At 50.2% G+C, this 13592-nt stretch overlaps 1 protein-coding gene across 1 annotated transcript in view; it reads right to left on the bottom strand.

Annotated features, from left to right (window-relative positions):
• LOC146789831 (regenerating islet-derived protein 4-like) overlaps positions 1-13592 on the bottom strand; it is a 191697-nt gene that overhangs the window by 46058 nt on the left and 132047 nt on the right. Inside the window, exon 5 of the mRNA XM_085632189.1 lies at positions 7825-7939. Coding sequence (XP_085488315.1) covers positions 7825-7939 — 115 coding nt within the window. The remainder of the gene's footprint in view (positions 1-7824; positions 7940-13592) is intronic.

Genomic DNA, 13592 nt, shown 5'->3' with positions numbered 1-13592 from the left:
CTGGAGTAATCCCGCCAACAAAATATACACACATATGAGCAGCTGCATATTACGTCCCTGAGTAAACAAAGCAGACACTGAACTAGAGCAACAACAAAAGGAATCATTACAAATCAATCATCATCATCATGAGGCGTGTTGGTTTCACGCCGTCTGTGTTTCAGTTGTTTAGCATGGTCCACGTCAGCTTTGGGATTAGAGAATATCTTGGAATCGCCATCCGGCCCTACCCGCAGGCGTGTGGGGTACAGCATGGCACTCCTTCCACTTGTAAAAATGTCTTCACCACACTAAACTCCCTTCTGGCAGATTGTACAGCCACTGTAAAATCAGGAAAAAAGGCTAGTGTATTTCCTTGGTGCTCGATAGTCCCTTTGTCCCTAGCTAGACGCAGCATAGTGTCCCGGTCCCTATAATTCAAAAGATGTGCTATGATAGGGCGGGGAGCGGCTCCAGGAGGTGGTCGTGCTGCTAGGGAACAATGTGTACGCTCTACAATAAACATGTGGGACATTTGCTCAGCGCCAAAAATATCTTTAATGAGTGTCTCGATATATGTTTCCATTCTCCCTACATTAGTGGACTCTGGCAGCCCCGTCAACCTGATATTATTGTGCCGGGACCGTGCCTCCAAATCCTCATTTTTGGCTTGGATGAGGGACAGCACCTTCTCCATGTTCAGTGTTTTACTGGATACCTCACTGAGCCCATGTTCTGTAGCCGAGACATGTTGCTCAACCTCCTCCATACGGGCATTTTGTTTTTCAAGTTGTGCGGACATATGGTCCAGTCGGTGATTCACAGCCGCCATCGTGCCCTCTATGGATTGGAGGCTGCGCTGCATCGCTAATAAGGTGGCCTCCAGTGTAGAGGGACTATCTCCATGCGCTTCCGCCTCCGAGTCCGAGGCGGCGTTCTGTTAGAACTTAGGAGGCTTGCGAGCCTCGAACGTGAGGCGAGGCTGTGACTTGTCCGTTCTCCCCATATTAGACACTAGTAATACACACACACTCTCTTGGGCAGATCAGAGGCCGGGGATGAATCACCACAGAGCCCTCAGTGGGCGAAGTATGATGTTACTGATCTAGATGCAGGCTCACACTGTATAAGAACTTGGGCAGTCCGCAGGCAGGGCCGCAAGCGCAGGGAGATGAGGCCTACTTCCGGCCTTAAGCTTCAGCAGTACAGCACGCAATGACACTCAAACTTTAATTGCAACCCATGCAGCCACTGTGCACATATATCTGGAAGAGATGGATAAGACGATCAAAACAGCCAGCAGCGGGGGGAAGAGACAGTGTTAGTGGCGCACTTCCACGAAGTCTCGGCGTGTCAGCAGGGCCGCATAGAAGTCCCCACTATGCCACTATGTCACCTGAAAGCAGGATCCTTTCTTTTATTAGTTATTGTTTTTTGTTTTATTTTTTGTTTCCTGCCGCACGTTGACAAGGACAGCAAGAGGAGCTGAGAGCTGCTAGAACTATGTGAGCGTGACCTTCCAGCGATCCTCTAGTCTCCTACGACAGCAGCAGCAAGCAGCGCAATCGCCTAGGCCTAAGCAGCTCAGGTCAATCCAGCATCACAGTGCCCAGCTACAGCTTGCAGAGCGCAGCGCCGGCCGAGAGCCCCCACTCGCCTTCGCAGCCGCTGGCCCAGCCAGGCGCCGCACCCCACTCACCACCGCCGGTCACCCAGAGTCCTCGATCAGCAGCCAGGCACCCTCCAGATTCCAGGCATGCAGGGGAAATGTCGGGTGATCTTCTTTCTCCATCTCCACGCGGCCAAAGCCAAACTCTTCTCCGCTTTTTGCAGGTGTTGTAGTCCGTCGATATGCGACCCAGTAGCACTGCAGCGTTTCACCAGGATCAGAATGTAGCCGCCAGCCACGAGGCGCCTCAGGATTCCGCAGCTTAGGAGCTCCCGGTCGGTGCCCTTTTATGAGCGCCCGCCGAGGAGCCGAAATGTCCGCGCCCTCCGCGTGCAGCTGGCGAAAGTGGCAGAATTCACCTCTACTCGGTGCAGGAACACATTACCACGCTTCCCAGCCCTGTTTTGGAAGCAGATGCGTGCATCTCAGGCAGATATTTGGCGGATTTGTGCCTGGCCGGGTAGAGCAGCACTAGGGTGCGGCCATCTTGCCGTGCGCCCTCAAGCGCCCCCCCGCTTCACTTTCTTTTTGTGAGTCCTCCTCTTCTCTTTCGAGGTTTTGGAGGAAGATGAAGAGCAGCAAACAGATCTTCACCCAGAATAATGCAGAGCTCAACTGGCATTGTGGGCCATAACAGCTTGGCCTCGCTCGCTTTGATTGCCCTATGATTCATACTGTTGCACTGGTCTTAATATTTAGGGCCATGCTGAAGCATTCCTGGATAATGAACTCAGGACTCAGGAATGCTATTTCCAAGAAGTTTATTCCAAGAGATTAATCCCATCCATCAGCAAGCAGGCAACAGCACTAACTGATCCAAAACAGAATCTTCCTAATGTTCTGAACATCATGACATGCCTAGGATTCTACTTTAACATAACAGAGCATTCATAAGATAACATGCTGAAATAACTAGAGAGGTGAAATACCACACATGCCTAGAACTCAAGACACCATAAACAGTCATCAGGAGGGTCTGTGACAGATATCTGCAGATAGCATTTGTAACAAGGCTTAAACCCTGACTTTTAGGAGATGTCATCCCCCTTCAATCAATCAATCAATCAAAGACATTTCTAAAGCGCACTACATACCCGTAGGGTCTCAAGGCGCTGGGGGTAGGGGGGGTGCCGCTACTGCTCGAACAGCCAGGTCTTCAGCTTCTTCCTGAAGGAGAGGTGGTCTTGGGTCAGGCGCAGGTCGGTCGGGAGGGAGTTCCAGGTCTTGGCGGCCAGGTAGGAGAAGGACCTTCCTCCTGTAGTCGCTCTTCGGATGCGGGGGACCGCGGCGAGGGCGTGGTTGGCTGAACGGAGGTGGCGTTTGGGAGCGTAGAAGTTGATTCGGCTGTTGAGGTAGCTCGGGCCTTGGTCGTGTAGGGCTTTGTGTGCGTGGGTGAGGAGGCGGAAGGTGATTCTTTTGTTGACGGGGAGCCAGTGTAGGTCTCTCAGATGTCCGGAGATGTGGCTGGTTCGTGGGATGTCGAGGATGAGTCTGGCTGAGGCGTTCTGGATCCGCTGGAGTCTCTTCTGGAGCTTGGCGGTGGTACCGGCGTAGAGGGCGTTGCCGTAGTCCAGTCGGCTAGTGACGAGGGCCTGGGTGACGGTCTTCCTGGTCTCGGTGGGGATCCACCAGAAGATCTTCCGTAGCATGCGTAGGATGTTGAAGCATGCCGAGGAGACGTTGTTGACTTGTCTGGTCATGGAGAGGGAGGAGTCCAGGATGAAGCCCAGGTTGCGTGCATGGTCTGTCGGTTTGGGTGCGGTGCCCAGGGCGGGAGGCCACCAGGAGTCGTCCCAGGCGGAGGGTGAAGAGCCCAGGATGAGGACCTCCGTCTTGTCTGAGTTCAGTTTCAGGCGGCTGGTCGTCATCCACTCGGCTACCTCTTTCATCCCTTCGTGCAGGTTGGCTCTTGCGGCGGCGGGGTCGTTGGTCAGGGAGAGGATCAGCTGGGTGTCGTCGGCGTAGGAGATTATGCTGAGGTTGTGTTGGCGTGCGATGGCCGCGAGGGGGCTCATGTAGACGTTGAAGAGGGTGGGGCTCAGCGAGGATCCTTGGGGGACGCCGCAGATGACTTCGGTGGCCTCTGACTTGTACGGTGGTAGGCGGACTCTCTGTGTTCTTCCGTCGAGGAAGGAGATGATCCATTCCAGAGCCTTGTCCTGGATTCCGACGTTGCTGAGGCGCTGTACTAGGGTGCGGTGGCAGACAGTGTCGAATGCCGCGGAGAGGTCTAGGAGGATGAGGGCCGCTGTTTCTCCGTTGTCCATCAGGGCTCGGATGTCATCGGTGGCGGCGATGAGGGCGGTCTCGGTGCTGTGGTTGGCTCGGAAGCCAGACTGTGAGGGGTCGAGGGATCCATTCGTCTCGAGGAAGGCGGCCAGCTGCTTGTTGACGGTCTTCTCGATGACTTTGGCTGGAAACGGGAGGAGCGAGATGGGGCGGTAGTTCTTGAGTTCGGTGGGGTCCGCTGTGGGTTTCTTGAGTAGAGCGCTGAGTTCAGCGTGCTTCCAGCTCTCGGGGAAGGTGGCGATGTCGAAGGATGTGTTGATGATGTCTCGCAGGTGGGGTGCGATGACAGCGTCGGCCTTGTTGAAGACGTGGTGAGGGCAGGGGTCGGTCGGTGATCCGGAGTGGATGGAGTTCATCGTGCGGATGGTGTCTTCGGTGCTGATCGGGGTCCAGGCGTGGAGGGTGGTGGTGGGGGGTGGTTGTTCTGTCGTGGTGTGCGTTGGTTGGTTGTTGAAGCTGTTGTGTATGTCCGCGATCTTGTTGTGGAAGTATGAGGCGAGGGAGTTGCAGAGGTCTTGCGATGGGGTGATGTCGTTGTTTCCTGCGCTGGGGTTGGATAGCTCTTTCACGATGTTGAAGAGTTCCTTGCAGTTGTGTGCGTTGTTGTCCAGCCGGTCCTTGAATGCTGTTTTCTTGGCGGCGCGGATCAGCTGGTGGTGCTTCCGGGTGGCAAGCTTGAAGGAGGTTCTGTTGTCCGGTGTAGGTTCCCTTCTCCAGACTTTCTCGAGGGCTCGGCAGTTCTTCTTGGAGCTCTTGAGTTCGTCGGTGAACCATGGGGCTTTCTTGCTGCCGGGTCTGCTGGGCGGGGTCCTCAGCGGGGCGAGCTCGTCCGCGCAGTTGCTGATCCACTTCGTGAGGTTGTCGACGGCCTGGCTGGGGTTCGCTGGGCTGGCAGGAGGGTGCTGGCTCAGGGAGGTGGCGAGCTGGTCGGCTGTGATCTTGTTCCAGCTTCTGCGGGCAGCCTGTTGCTGGTGGTGGTGGGTCGTCGTTCTTTTGAAGGTGAAGTGGACGCAGCTGTGGTCCGTCCATTGAAGCTCTGTGGCGTGGCTGAAGTCGATGTCTGTGCAGGAAGAGAAGACTGCGTCGAGTGTGTGTCCGGCGAGGTGGGTGGGGGTGGACACCAGCTGCTTGAGTCCAAGATTGGCGAGGTTGTCTAGCAGGGTGCTGGTGTTGCGGTCGTTGTTGTTCTCCAGGTGGAAGTTGAGGTCCCCCAGGAGGATGTAGTCAGCGGAGGGGAGGGCATGCGGGCTGACGAAGTCGGCGATGTCCTCGCTGAATTGGGTGCGTGGTCCCGGAGGTCGGTAGATCAGGGTGCCTCTGAGGGTGGTCTTCGGGTCGGTGTGGATCTGGAAATGCAGGTGTTCGGCAGTGGTCAGGGTGTTGTCGGTGCTGGTCGTGAGACGGATGGTGTTCCTGTGGATGATGGCGATGCCTCCTCCCATCTGGTTGGCGGTGCGATCCCTCCGGGTGATCTTGTAGCCCTCTGGGATGGCGATGGCGATGTCGGGAGCTGAAGAGGCGTTCATCCAAGTCTCCGTGAGGAAGGCAACGTCCGGGGCTGTGGCGTCTAGGAGGTTCCAGAGTTCGATGGCGTGTCTGTGGACGGAGCGGGTGTTGAGCAGGATGCACTTGAGGTGGGTGCTGCTGGTGTTCGACTTGGCGGGTGCTGGTGCGAGGCAGGTCCGGATGCAGGTGAACTTGCAGGCGTGGCAGCTGAAGGGTCCGTGGGTGCGTCGTGGTGTGGCTCGGTAGCATCCTGGGAATCGGCCGGTGTTGAGTGCGATGAGGGTGGCGGCGGTGTACGTCAGGCGGGTCGGTCGGGGTCCTCGTGGGCCAGGGGTCCTGGCGCTGGGCGCGATCCGGTCGCGGACGGGCGCAGACGGGCTTACCTTTGGCGCACCTTCGGCGCTCAATCGGTGCTCCCGCTGCGCGCGTCCGCTGCGCGGTCGCTCTGGGGACGTCATAAGAAGGGAGCCGGTCGGGAGGGTCTGCGGGGAGGCGGGAGCGCGGTCCAATCGGCTGTCGGGGGCGGGGCCACGGGCTGGGGCGGCGGGAAAAGCAGGTGTGGGCTCGGCGGCCCTCGGGAGGCTGGGCAAAAAATGTAACATTCTTTTTCTCGGAGAGCAGAAGTAAACAGTTCGGAGGAGAGAAGCTCTGGATCTGTCAAATGGTGCAGACAAATGGAACTGAGGTCAGGGTGACAGGGTAGGTCTTATATGGTCCAGTGATGTCACCACCTCGCTTCCCGGGTTCTTATGGAGAGAGCACCACTTCTGGTGTGGGAGAGCTATGTCAGATGTTTCTGGATCCAGTCAAGCACCTGGGATATTCAAAGGATGTTGTTCTTCCAAGGCTAAGCTAAAGATATTTTGCTGCATTGCCAGAGGAAGAGGAGAAGAAAATCTACAGTTGCCCCAGACCTTATTTATCATATCTCCCTCATAGCTCTAAATGTTGCATGGGTTGTGACCGCTGCCGCTGACCCCTACAGTATCAACAAAACTTCAGAGATTGCTGATGAAACTGGCATGCTAGGAAATCTAGGCCCTACGAGCATGCAATGGCATATCTCTGCGTCAACGTCACCAAAGCAGAATCAACCTTGGTATCAAACAACCCTGTACCAACAATGGGAATGCTTATAAGAATAACATAGACATATCAGAAGATTTACGAAGAGCACATCCAGGCATGTCTTAAATGATAAATGGTTTCCTTGGCAGAGGCAACCAAATTCTTTGAATCAGGAAGACTGGTAGAAAAGGCATTAGGAATAAGCTTGCATTACAGGGCCTACACTACTATATTCTTCGGATGGGGTGATGTGTCTGGAAAGTAGGGTCCCCAAGAGCTGGCCTGTGATGCAAAGTAATTTACAGCTAATCACTGGAGCAGAGAAAGTCTTGAACCAAGCAACCTTAATGTCACCCACAAAGACATAATTATAGGGGAAAGAGAGGCTCAGAAGAAGATGGTCCTGGCTGCAGAACTTCCATGAGGAAGTTTGTCCTAATTTCCATCAAGTAGTTTAGAAACTTAGGGAATCCTGAAAGTGATGATGACAAAGGAAACACTCTCCTCTGTAGGTGAACCATGATGTTAATCCAGGGCTGACTCAGACACGGTGTCCAGGCCAATGTCATTCTGAAGATCCAAATAAAGGCCGGCAGCAGTATCAAGTGAGGATTAAATACTTACTCAGGATCATCCTTGTCATGTGGAATAAAATATGGAAACTGAATCAAAGCAAGGCTAAACATTTCTGATAATGTAGTGACTGATTTATAGGGCACGCACACACAATTCAATGATAATTACAGTTCAAAGAATTCAGAAAAATACCCAACGTATACATCTGTTTGTCAAAAAGGTTCAATAATTTCAGTCAGCACGTTATGCCAATGCTAATTTGTTGTTGTAGATGTACTATATACAAAATGACAAATAAAGTTTAAAAAAAAAAAAATTCAGTCAGCGAGGTCTGGTTTAATATGTTAGACTTTGAAAATAGACTTTCCCCCTCAAAAATGGCCTGCTTAGTGCAGGTCATATATATTGCATTCCAACAAAATCAACAGCAGTATCATATTATTTATGTACAATGTACAACTATCCTGACATCTAGTTCCTCCATATGTTAGCTATGCATTTCTGACACTGACTTTGATAGGCTAGGGTCATGAGCAGACACAGCAGAATTACATGAACGGAGCAGTTGTGGGGATAGTAGTACACCTGGATACGGGACTCTAGAGCCTTGTTTTCAACTGCAATGCAATTTAAAGGAAGAGAGGCATAAACCTTTTGGTCTGAAATGCAGCAATGTGTGCTACTATGGGTACCAAATATGCCTCCTGAACTGATGAGAGAATGTCATCCATACTCACCACCACTGCAGCTCAGTTCACCACAATGCTCGTCTCCCTTGTGATTGTCTGGTCGACCACTAAGCCAGGTTTTGTGGTTGTACATGGAGCCATCATTCCATTTCCAGCGATTGTTCTAAAAAAAAGATCATATTTTTATAAACTCTCACATTCACTCATTTATTTAAGATTTCTCCTGGATGTTTAACAATGTAAAGACAGCTTCTAACTTGGTTCCACCTCCCTCCACCATTCTTGTCCCTTTTTAGGTCGAAGCCTACTGAACAGCGCACCTGTATGCTTTGCAAAAGACATCTTGGGCATATTTGGAAAGCTTCCTTTGAAATGCATTCCGTCCATTGCTTACCATTGGCTTTATGGTTTGTAACGCATATTTGCTCGGTTTATACGTGCTGGCTTTATTTATTTTACTTTGTCCACCTTGAGTTTGTCCCTCCCGTAGAGCATACTTGTCTACTGTATCCTTCCACCAGTGGTCAATTTCTGTAAACAAGACTTTAACTATTCTTCTTATCTCGTCACATTTGCTATGCATTCAAAGACAAAAGTCAAATGTAAGACTCTGTCTTCCGAGGGCACGTGGTGCTTAACTTTCTTTCTCTGACTTCAAAGTGAAAGGGTTTGTGTGACAATCATACTGGCTACTGCAGGTGTGCTGGATGAAGGCTGAAGGATGTTATTCTTTTGTAGCAGACAATAACATTTGAATGTCTGTAAATGAATTGTGCAGATATTTGAATTAGGAAAGCACAAATTAAGCAAATTTCTTCGGTACTTTTGAAGTGTGGTGGAAAAAAATATTTTAATACAATCAAAACTAATTAATACACATGGCGATGACATTTCCACTCATCATTTTTATGCTGTATACTTTTATCAGTAGAACTGTATGTCTATGCAAATGTAATAAAGCAAACACAAGGAGATGATTGACTGAGCGCTGAAACATTTCAGACACTCACCCCCAGTCACAGATCTGGGTTGAACCCATTGTTGTTCTTTAGCTCACTTTGCCACCTCAGTTTGATGATGGATTCAACCCAGATCTGTGACTGGGGGTGAGTTTCTGAAAAGTTCCAGCATTCCATCCATTATCTCCTTGTGTTTTCTTTGTTCGCACTAAGTTTGCAGGGGATGCCCAGACGTAGGTCCCTTGCTCACTTTGCCACTGGATTCAAGCTAGCTTGGCTGATGAAGGGTGTTACCCCGAAACCGGTCCCATGATGTTTGTTATCGGTGAAGGGCAGACCCGGCTTGGCAGTTCGGGCTGGACTGTTCCCATGATACACAGGGTCAAGACTGATTTGCATATAGCTGGATCTGGACTGAGGTGGTGAAGTGAGCTAAAGAACGATGATGGATTCAACCCAGATCTGTGCCTGGGGGTGAGTATCTGAAAAGTTTCAGCAAACCATCCATTATCTCCATGTGTTTGCTTTGCTCGCCCTAAGTTGGCAGGGCATGCCCCGCCGGGGGTCCTTTGCTCACTTTGCCACTGAATTCAAGCTAGCCTGGCTGATATGGGGTGTTACCCCGAAATCGGTCCCAGGATGCTTGTTTACGGTTCAGGGAAGACCTGGCTTGGCCATTCGGGCTGGACTGTTCCCATGAGGCACAGGGTCAAGACTGATTTGCATATAGTTGGGTCTGAACTTTGGTGGAGAAGTGAGCTAAAGAACGATGATGGATTCAACCCTGATCTGTGACTGGGGGTGAGTGTGAAAAGTTTCAGCACTTGGTCCCTTATCTACTTGTGTTTGCTTTGTGCAAATGTAATAGTCAATACAATTGAATATATGGTGTATGTAATGGCAGTACGCTACCACACCATGCATACGCCACTTTATCCCACTCCACTCTACTCTGCACCACTCCATGCCACTGCACTCGACTCTGAACCATTCCACTCTATGCCACTCCACTCTACTCATCTTTGCACCACTCTACTCTATACCAATTGACTCTATTGTACTCTACCCCACTGCTTTATTCATCACTGTACTCTACTGCTCTCTAGTCTAGGACACTCCACTTTACTCTGCACCACTCTACGCTACTCCACTCCACTCTGCAACACTGCACTCTGTTTCACTGTACTCTACATCAGTACACTCTACTCTGTACCACTCCACTCTACACCAGTGCACTCTACGGCAATCCACTCTACGTCACTCTAATCTAGTCTGCACCACTGTAGTCTATGCCACTGTACTCTACGCCACTGCTTCACTCCACTCTACGCCACTTCACTCTACTTTCAAAGAATCTACTCTATGGCACTGCACTCTACTCTGTGCGACGCCCCTCCACTTTACCCTGTGCCACTCCAAATCTTACCTGCGCCACTTGAATCTACCCTGTGCCACTCCACTCTATGCACTCTACTCTGCACCACTCTACTCTATGCTACTGCACTCTATACCACTACATTCAACTCTGCAACACTCTGCTCTATGTCACTGCACTCTACGCTGCTCTATTCTACCCTGCTCCAATACACTCTACGCCACTGCTCTCTATGCCAGTCTACACCATTGCACTCTACGGTCCTCTTCTCTGGAACACTGCACTCTTTGCCACTACACTGCACTCTACTCCACTCTATTCTACTCCGCACCACTGCACTCTATGCTTCTGCTCTCTACACCACTCTACTCTACACCACTGCACTCTCAACCAATGCATTTTACACCACTCTACTCTACACCACTTCACTCTAAGACACTGTACTCTACAACACTTCACTCTCTGCCACTGAACTCTAAGCCATTACACTCTGCACCACTCTATTCTATTCTGCACCACTGAACTCTATGCTACTGCTCTCTATGCAACTTAACTTTATGTCAAAGTACTCTACTCCATTCTACAGCACAGCACTCTATGACAATCTATTTTGCAGCACTGCAATCTTTGCCACTGAACTCCATGCCACTCTACTCTGCACCACTGCACTCTACTCTGTACCTTTCAACTCTACGCCACTCTTTTGGACCCTAAATTTATGCACTCTATGCTACTGCACTCTACGTCAATCTACTCTGCACCATTCTAATCTACTCTGCACCAATGCACTCTGTCTTTCTACTCTAGGAAACTGCACTTCAAGTCACTATTCTATGCCACTTCACTCTACCCTACACCACTCCCCTCGACACTGCATCTACTCTGCGCTACTTAATTCTGCACAACTCTACACTTCATCACTCTACGTTACTACACTCTACTCTGAAACAATGTACTCTATGCCACTAAACTCTACGCCCTGCACTCTACGCCACTCTACTCCATTCTGTGCCACTCCACTATGCCACTGCACTTTACACCACTACAATCTAATCTGCACCACTCTATGCCACTCTTCTCTAATCTACACCACTGCACCCTACGGACCTATACTCTGCCACACTGCACTCTATGCTACTCTATTATACTCTGTACCACTGTAATCTATGCTCCTGCTCTCTACACCACTTTACTCTGCAACAGTCTATGCCCCTGCACTCTAGGCCAATGCATTCCATGCCCCTCTACTGTACACCTCTCTATTGTACTCTGCACCACTGTACTCTATGCCTCTTCTCTCTACGTCGCTCGGCACCACTCTACGCCACTGCACTCTGAACCATTGCATTGTACGCCACTCTACAATAATCTACTTTGCAACACTTGATTCTCTGGCACTCAATGTCAATCTGCTCTGCACCACTGCACTGTATTATGCACCTCTCAACTCTACACCAATGCACTCTACACCACTGTACTCCATGTCAATCCACTCTGTGCCATTCTGCACAACTCTGCGCCATATGCCTCTCTAGTCTATGAAACTGCATCCTATGCCACTCCACTCTATGCCACTCCACTCTACACTGCACCACTCCACTCTATGCCACTGCACTCTACACTACTGCACTTTGCACCACTGCAATCGACTCTGCACTACTGCACTCTACGTCACTCTAATATAACCTAGGCACTTTACACCATTGCACTCCATGCCAATCTACTCTGGACAACTGCACTCTACACCACTGTATTCTACTCTGCACCACTGTACACTATGCTATTACTCTCTACACCACTCTACCTCACTGTATTCTTTGCCACTGCTCTCTACGCCAATGCACCCTAAGCCAATGCACTCCACACTACTCTACTATACACCAATGCACTTTATGGCACTCTACTCTGCAACACTTCACTCCACTCTACTGAAGTCTATGCCACTGTACTGTACATCACTGCATCTATGCCACTGACTGTACTCTATGAGACTGCACCCTACCCTGCACCATTCTACGTCACCACATTCTAGGCCACTGTGCTCTATGCAACTACACTCTGCCACTCTAATCTACTCTGCACCACTGCAGTCTTCTCTACTCCACACTAAACCAATGCACTCTATACCACTCTACTCTATTCCTCTGCACTCTACCGTGCATCATTCAACTCTACGCCACTTCACTCCACTCTGAAACAATCTACTCCATCGCACTACACTCTGCGCCACTCTACTCTTTTTCACGCCACTCCACTGTACCCTGCGCCACTCCATGTCTACCCTGCACCATTACAATCTATGCCACTCTACTCTGCACCTCTCTACTCTATGCCACGGCACTCTGCTCTGCAACACTACTTTATGCCACTGCACTCTACACCAATCTACTCTTAATCAATGCACTCTATATCCACTACATTCTACTCTGCAACATTCTACTCTACACCACTGAACTCTAACGCAGCTCTATTCTACTATGCACCACTGCACTCTACATCACTGCTCTCTATGCCACTCTACACCACTACACTCTACAACCCTCTACTCTGCAACACTGCACTCTATGCCACTCTAATCTGCTCTGCACCACTGTACTCTATGCTTCTGCTCTCTATGCCACTCTACTCTACACCACTCTTTGCCCTTACACTCTATGCCATTCTACTCTACACCACTGCACTCTATTACACTCTACTCTGCAACAGTGCACTCTCTGCCACTGAACTCTATGTCACAGCACACTACACCACTCTGTTCTACTCTGCACTGATGTACTCTATGCGATCCTGTCTCTATTGACACTCTACTCTACACCACTCTATACCACTCTATGCCACTTTATGCCACTCAACTCTACACCACTGCATTCTACTTCACTTTCACTACTGCACTCTACTCTGCACCTCTCAACCCTACTGAACTCTACACTAATGCACTCTATGCCACTGCAATCTGCATCAATCCGCCCTGCGCCATTCTAATCTACTCTGCATCACTGCTCTCTACACCACTGCACTCTATGCCTCTCTTGTCTATGAAACTTCACTCTAAGCCACTTCACTCTACTCTATGCCACTCCACCCTGTGCCACTCCCCTCCACCATGAGCTACTGCACTCTGTGCTCCTGCACTTTGTGCCACTGCACTTTGCTCCACTGCAATCTACTCTGTGCAACTTCATTCTGTGCCACTCTACTCTTCAACACTCTACTCTAAGCCACTGCAATGTATGCCAATGCACTCTACACCACTTCACTCAAAACAAATGCACTATATGTCACTGCGCTCTACCCAATCTACTATGCACCACTGTACTATACACCACTTCACTCTAGGCCACTCTGCTCCACTCTATGAGACTCCACTTTACCATATTACACTCCACAATACAACACTCTATGACACTACATTAAACTTTACTCCACTCTATGCCACTCTACAATACTTTGCTCCACTCTAGGACACTCTACACAGCTTCCCT

Source organism: Triturus cristatus, chromosome 10 (genome assembly GCF_964204655.1).
Source record: "Triturus cristatus chromosome 10, aTriCri1.1, whole genome shotgun sequence".
NCBI classification, from domain to species: Eukaryota; Metazoa; Chordata; class Amphibia; order Caudata; family Salamandridae; genus Triturus; species Triturus cristatus.
Note: the sequence above shows the minus strand (reverse complement) of the source record. Positions and strands in the feature narration are given on the sequence as shown.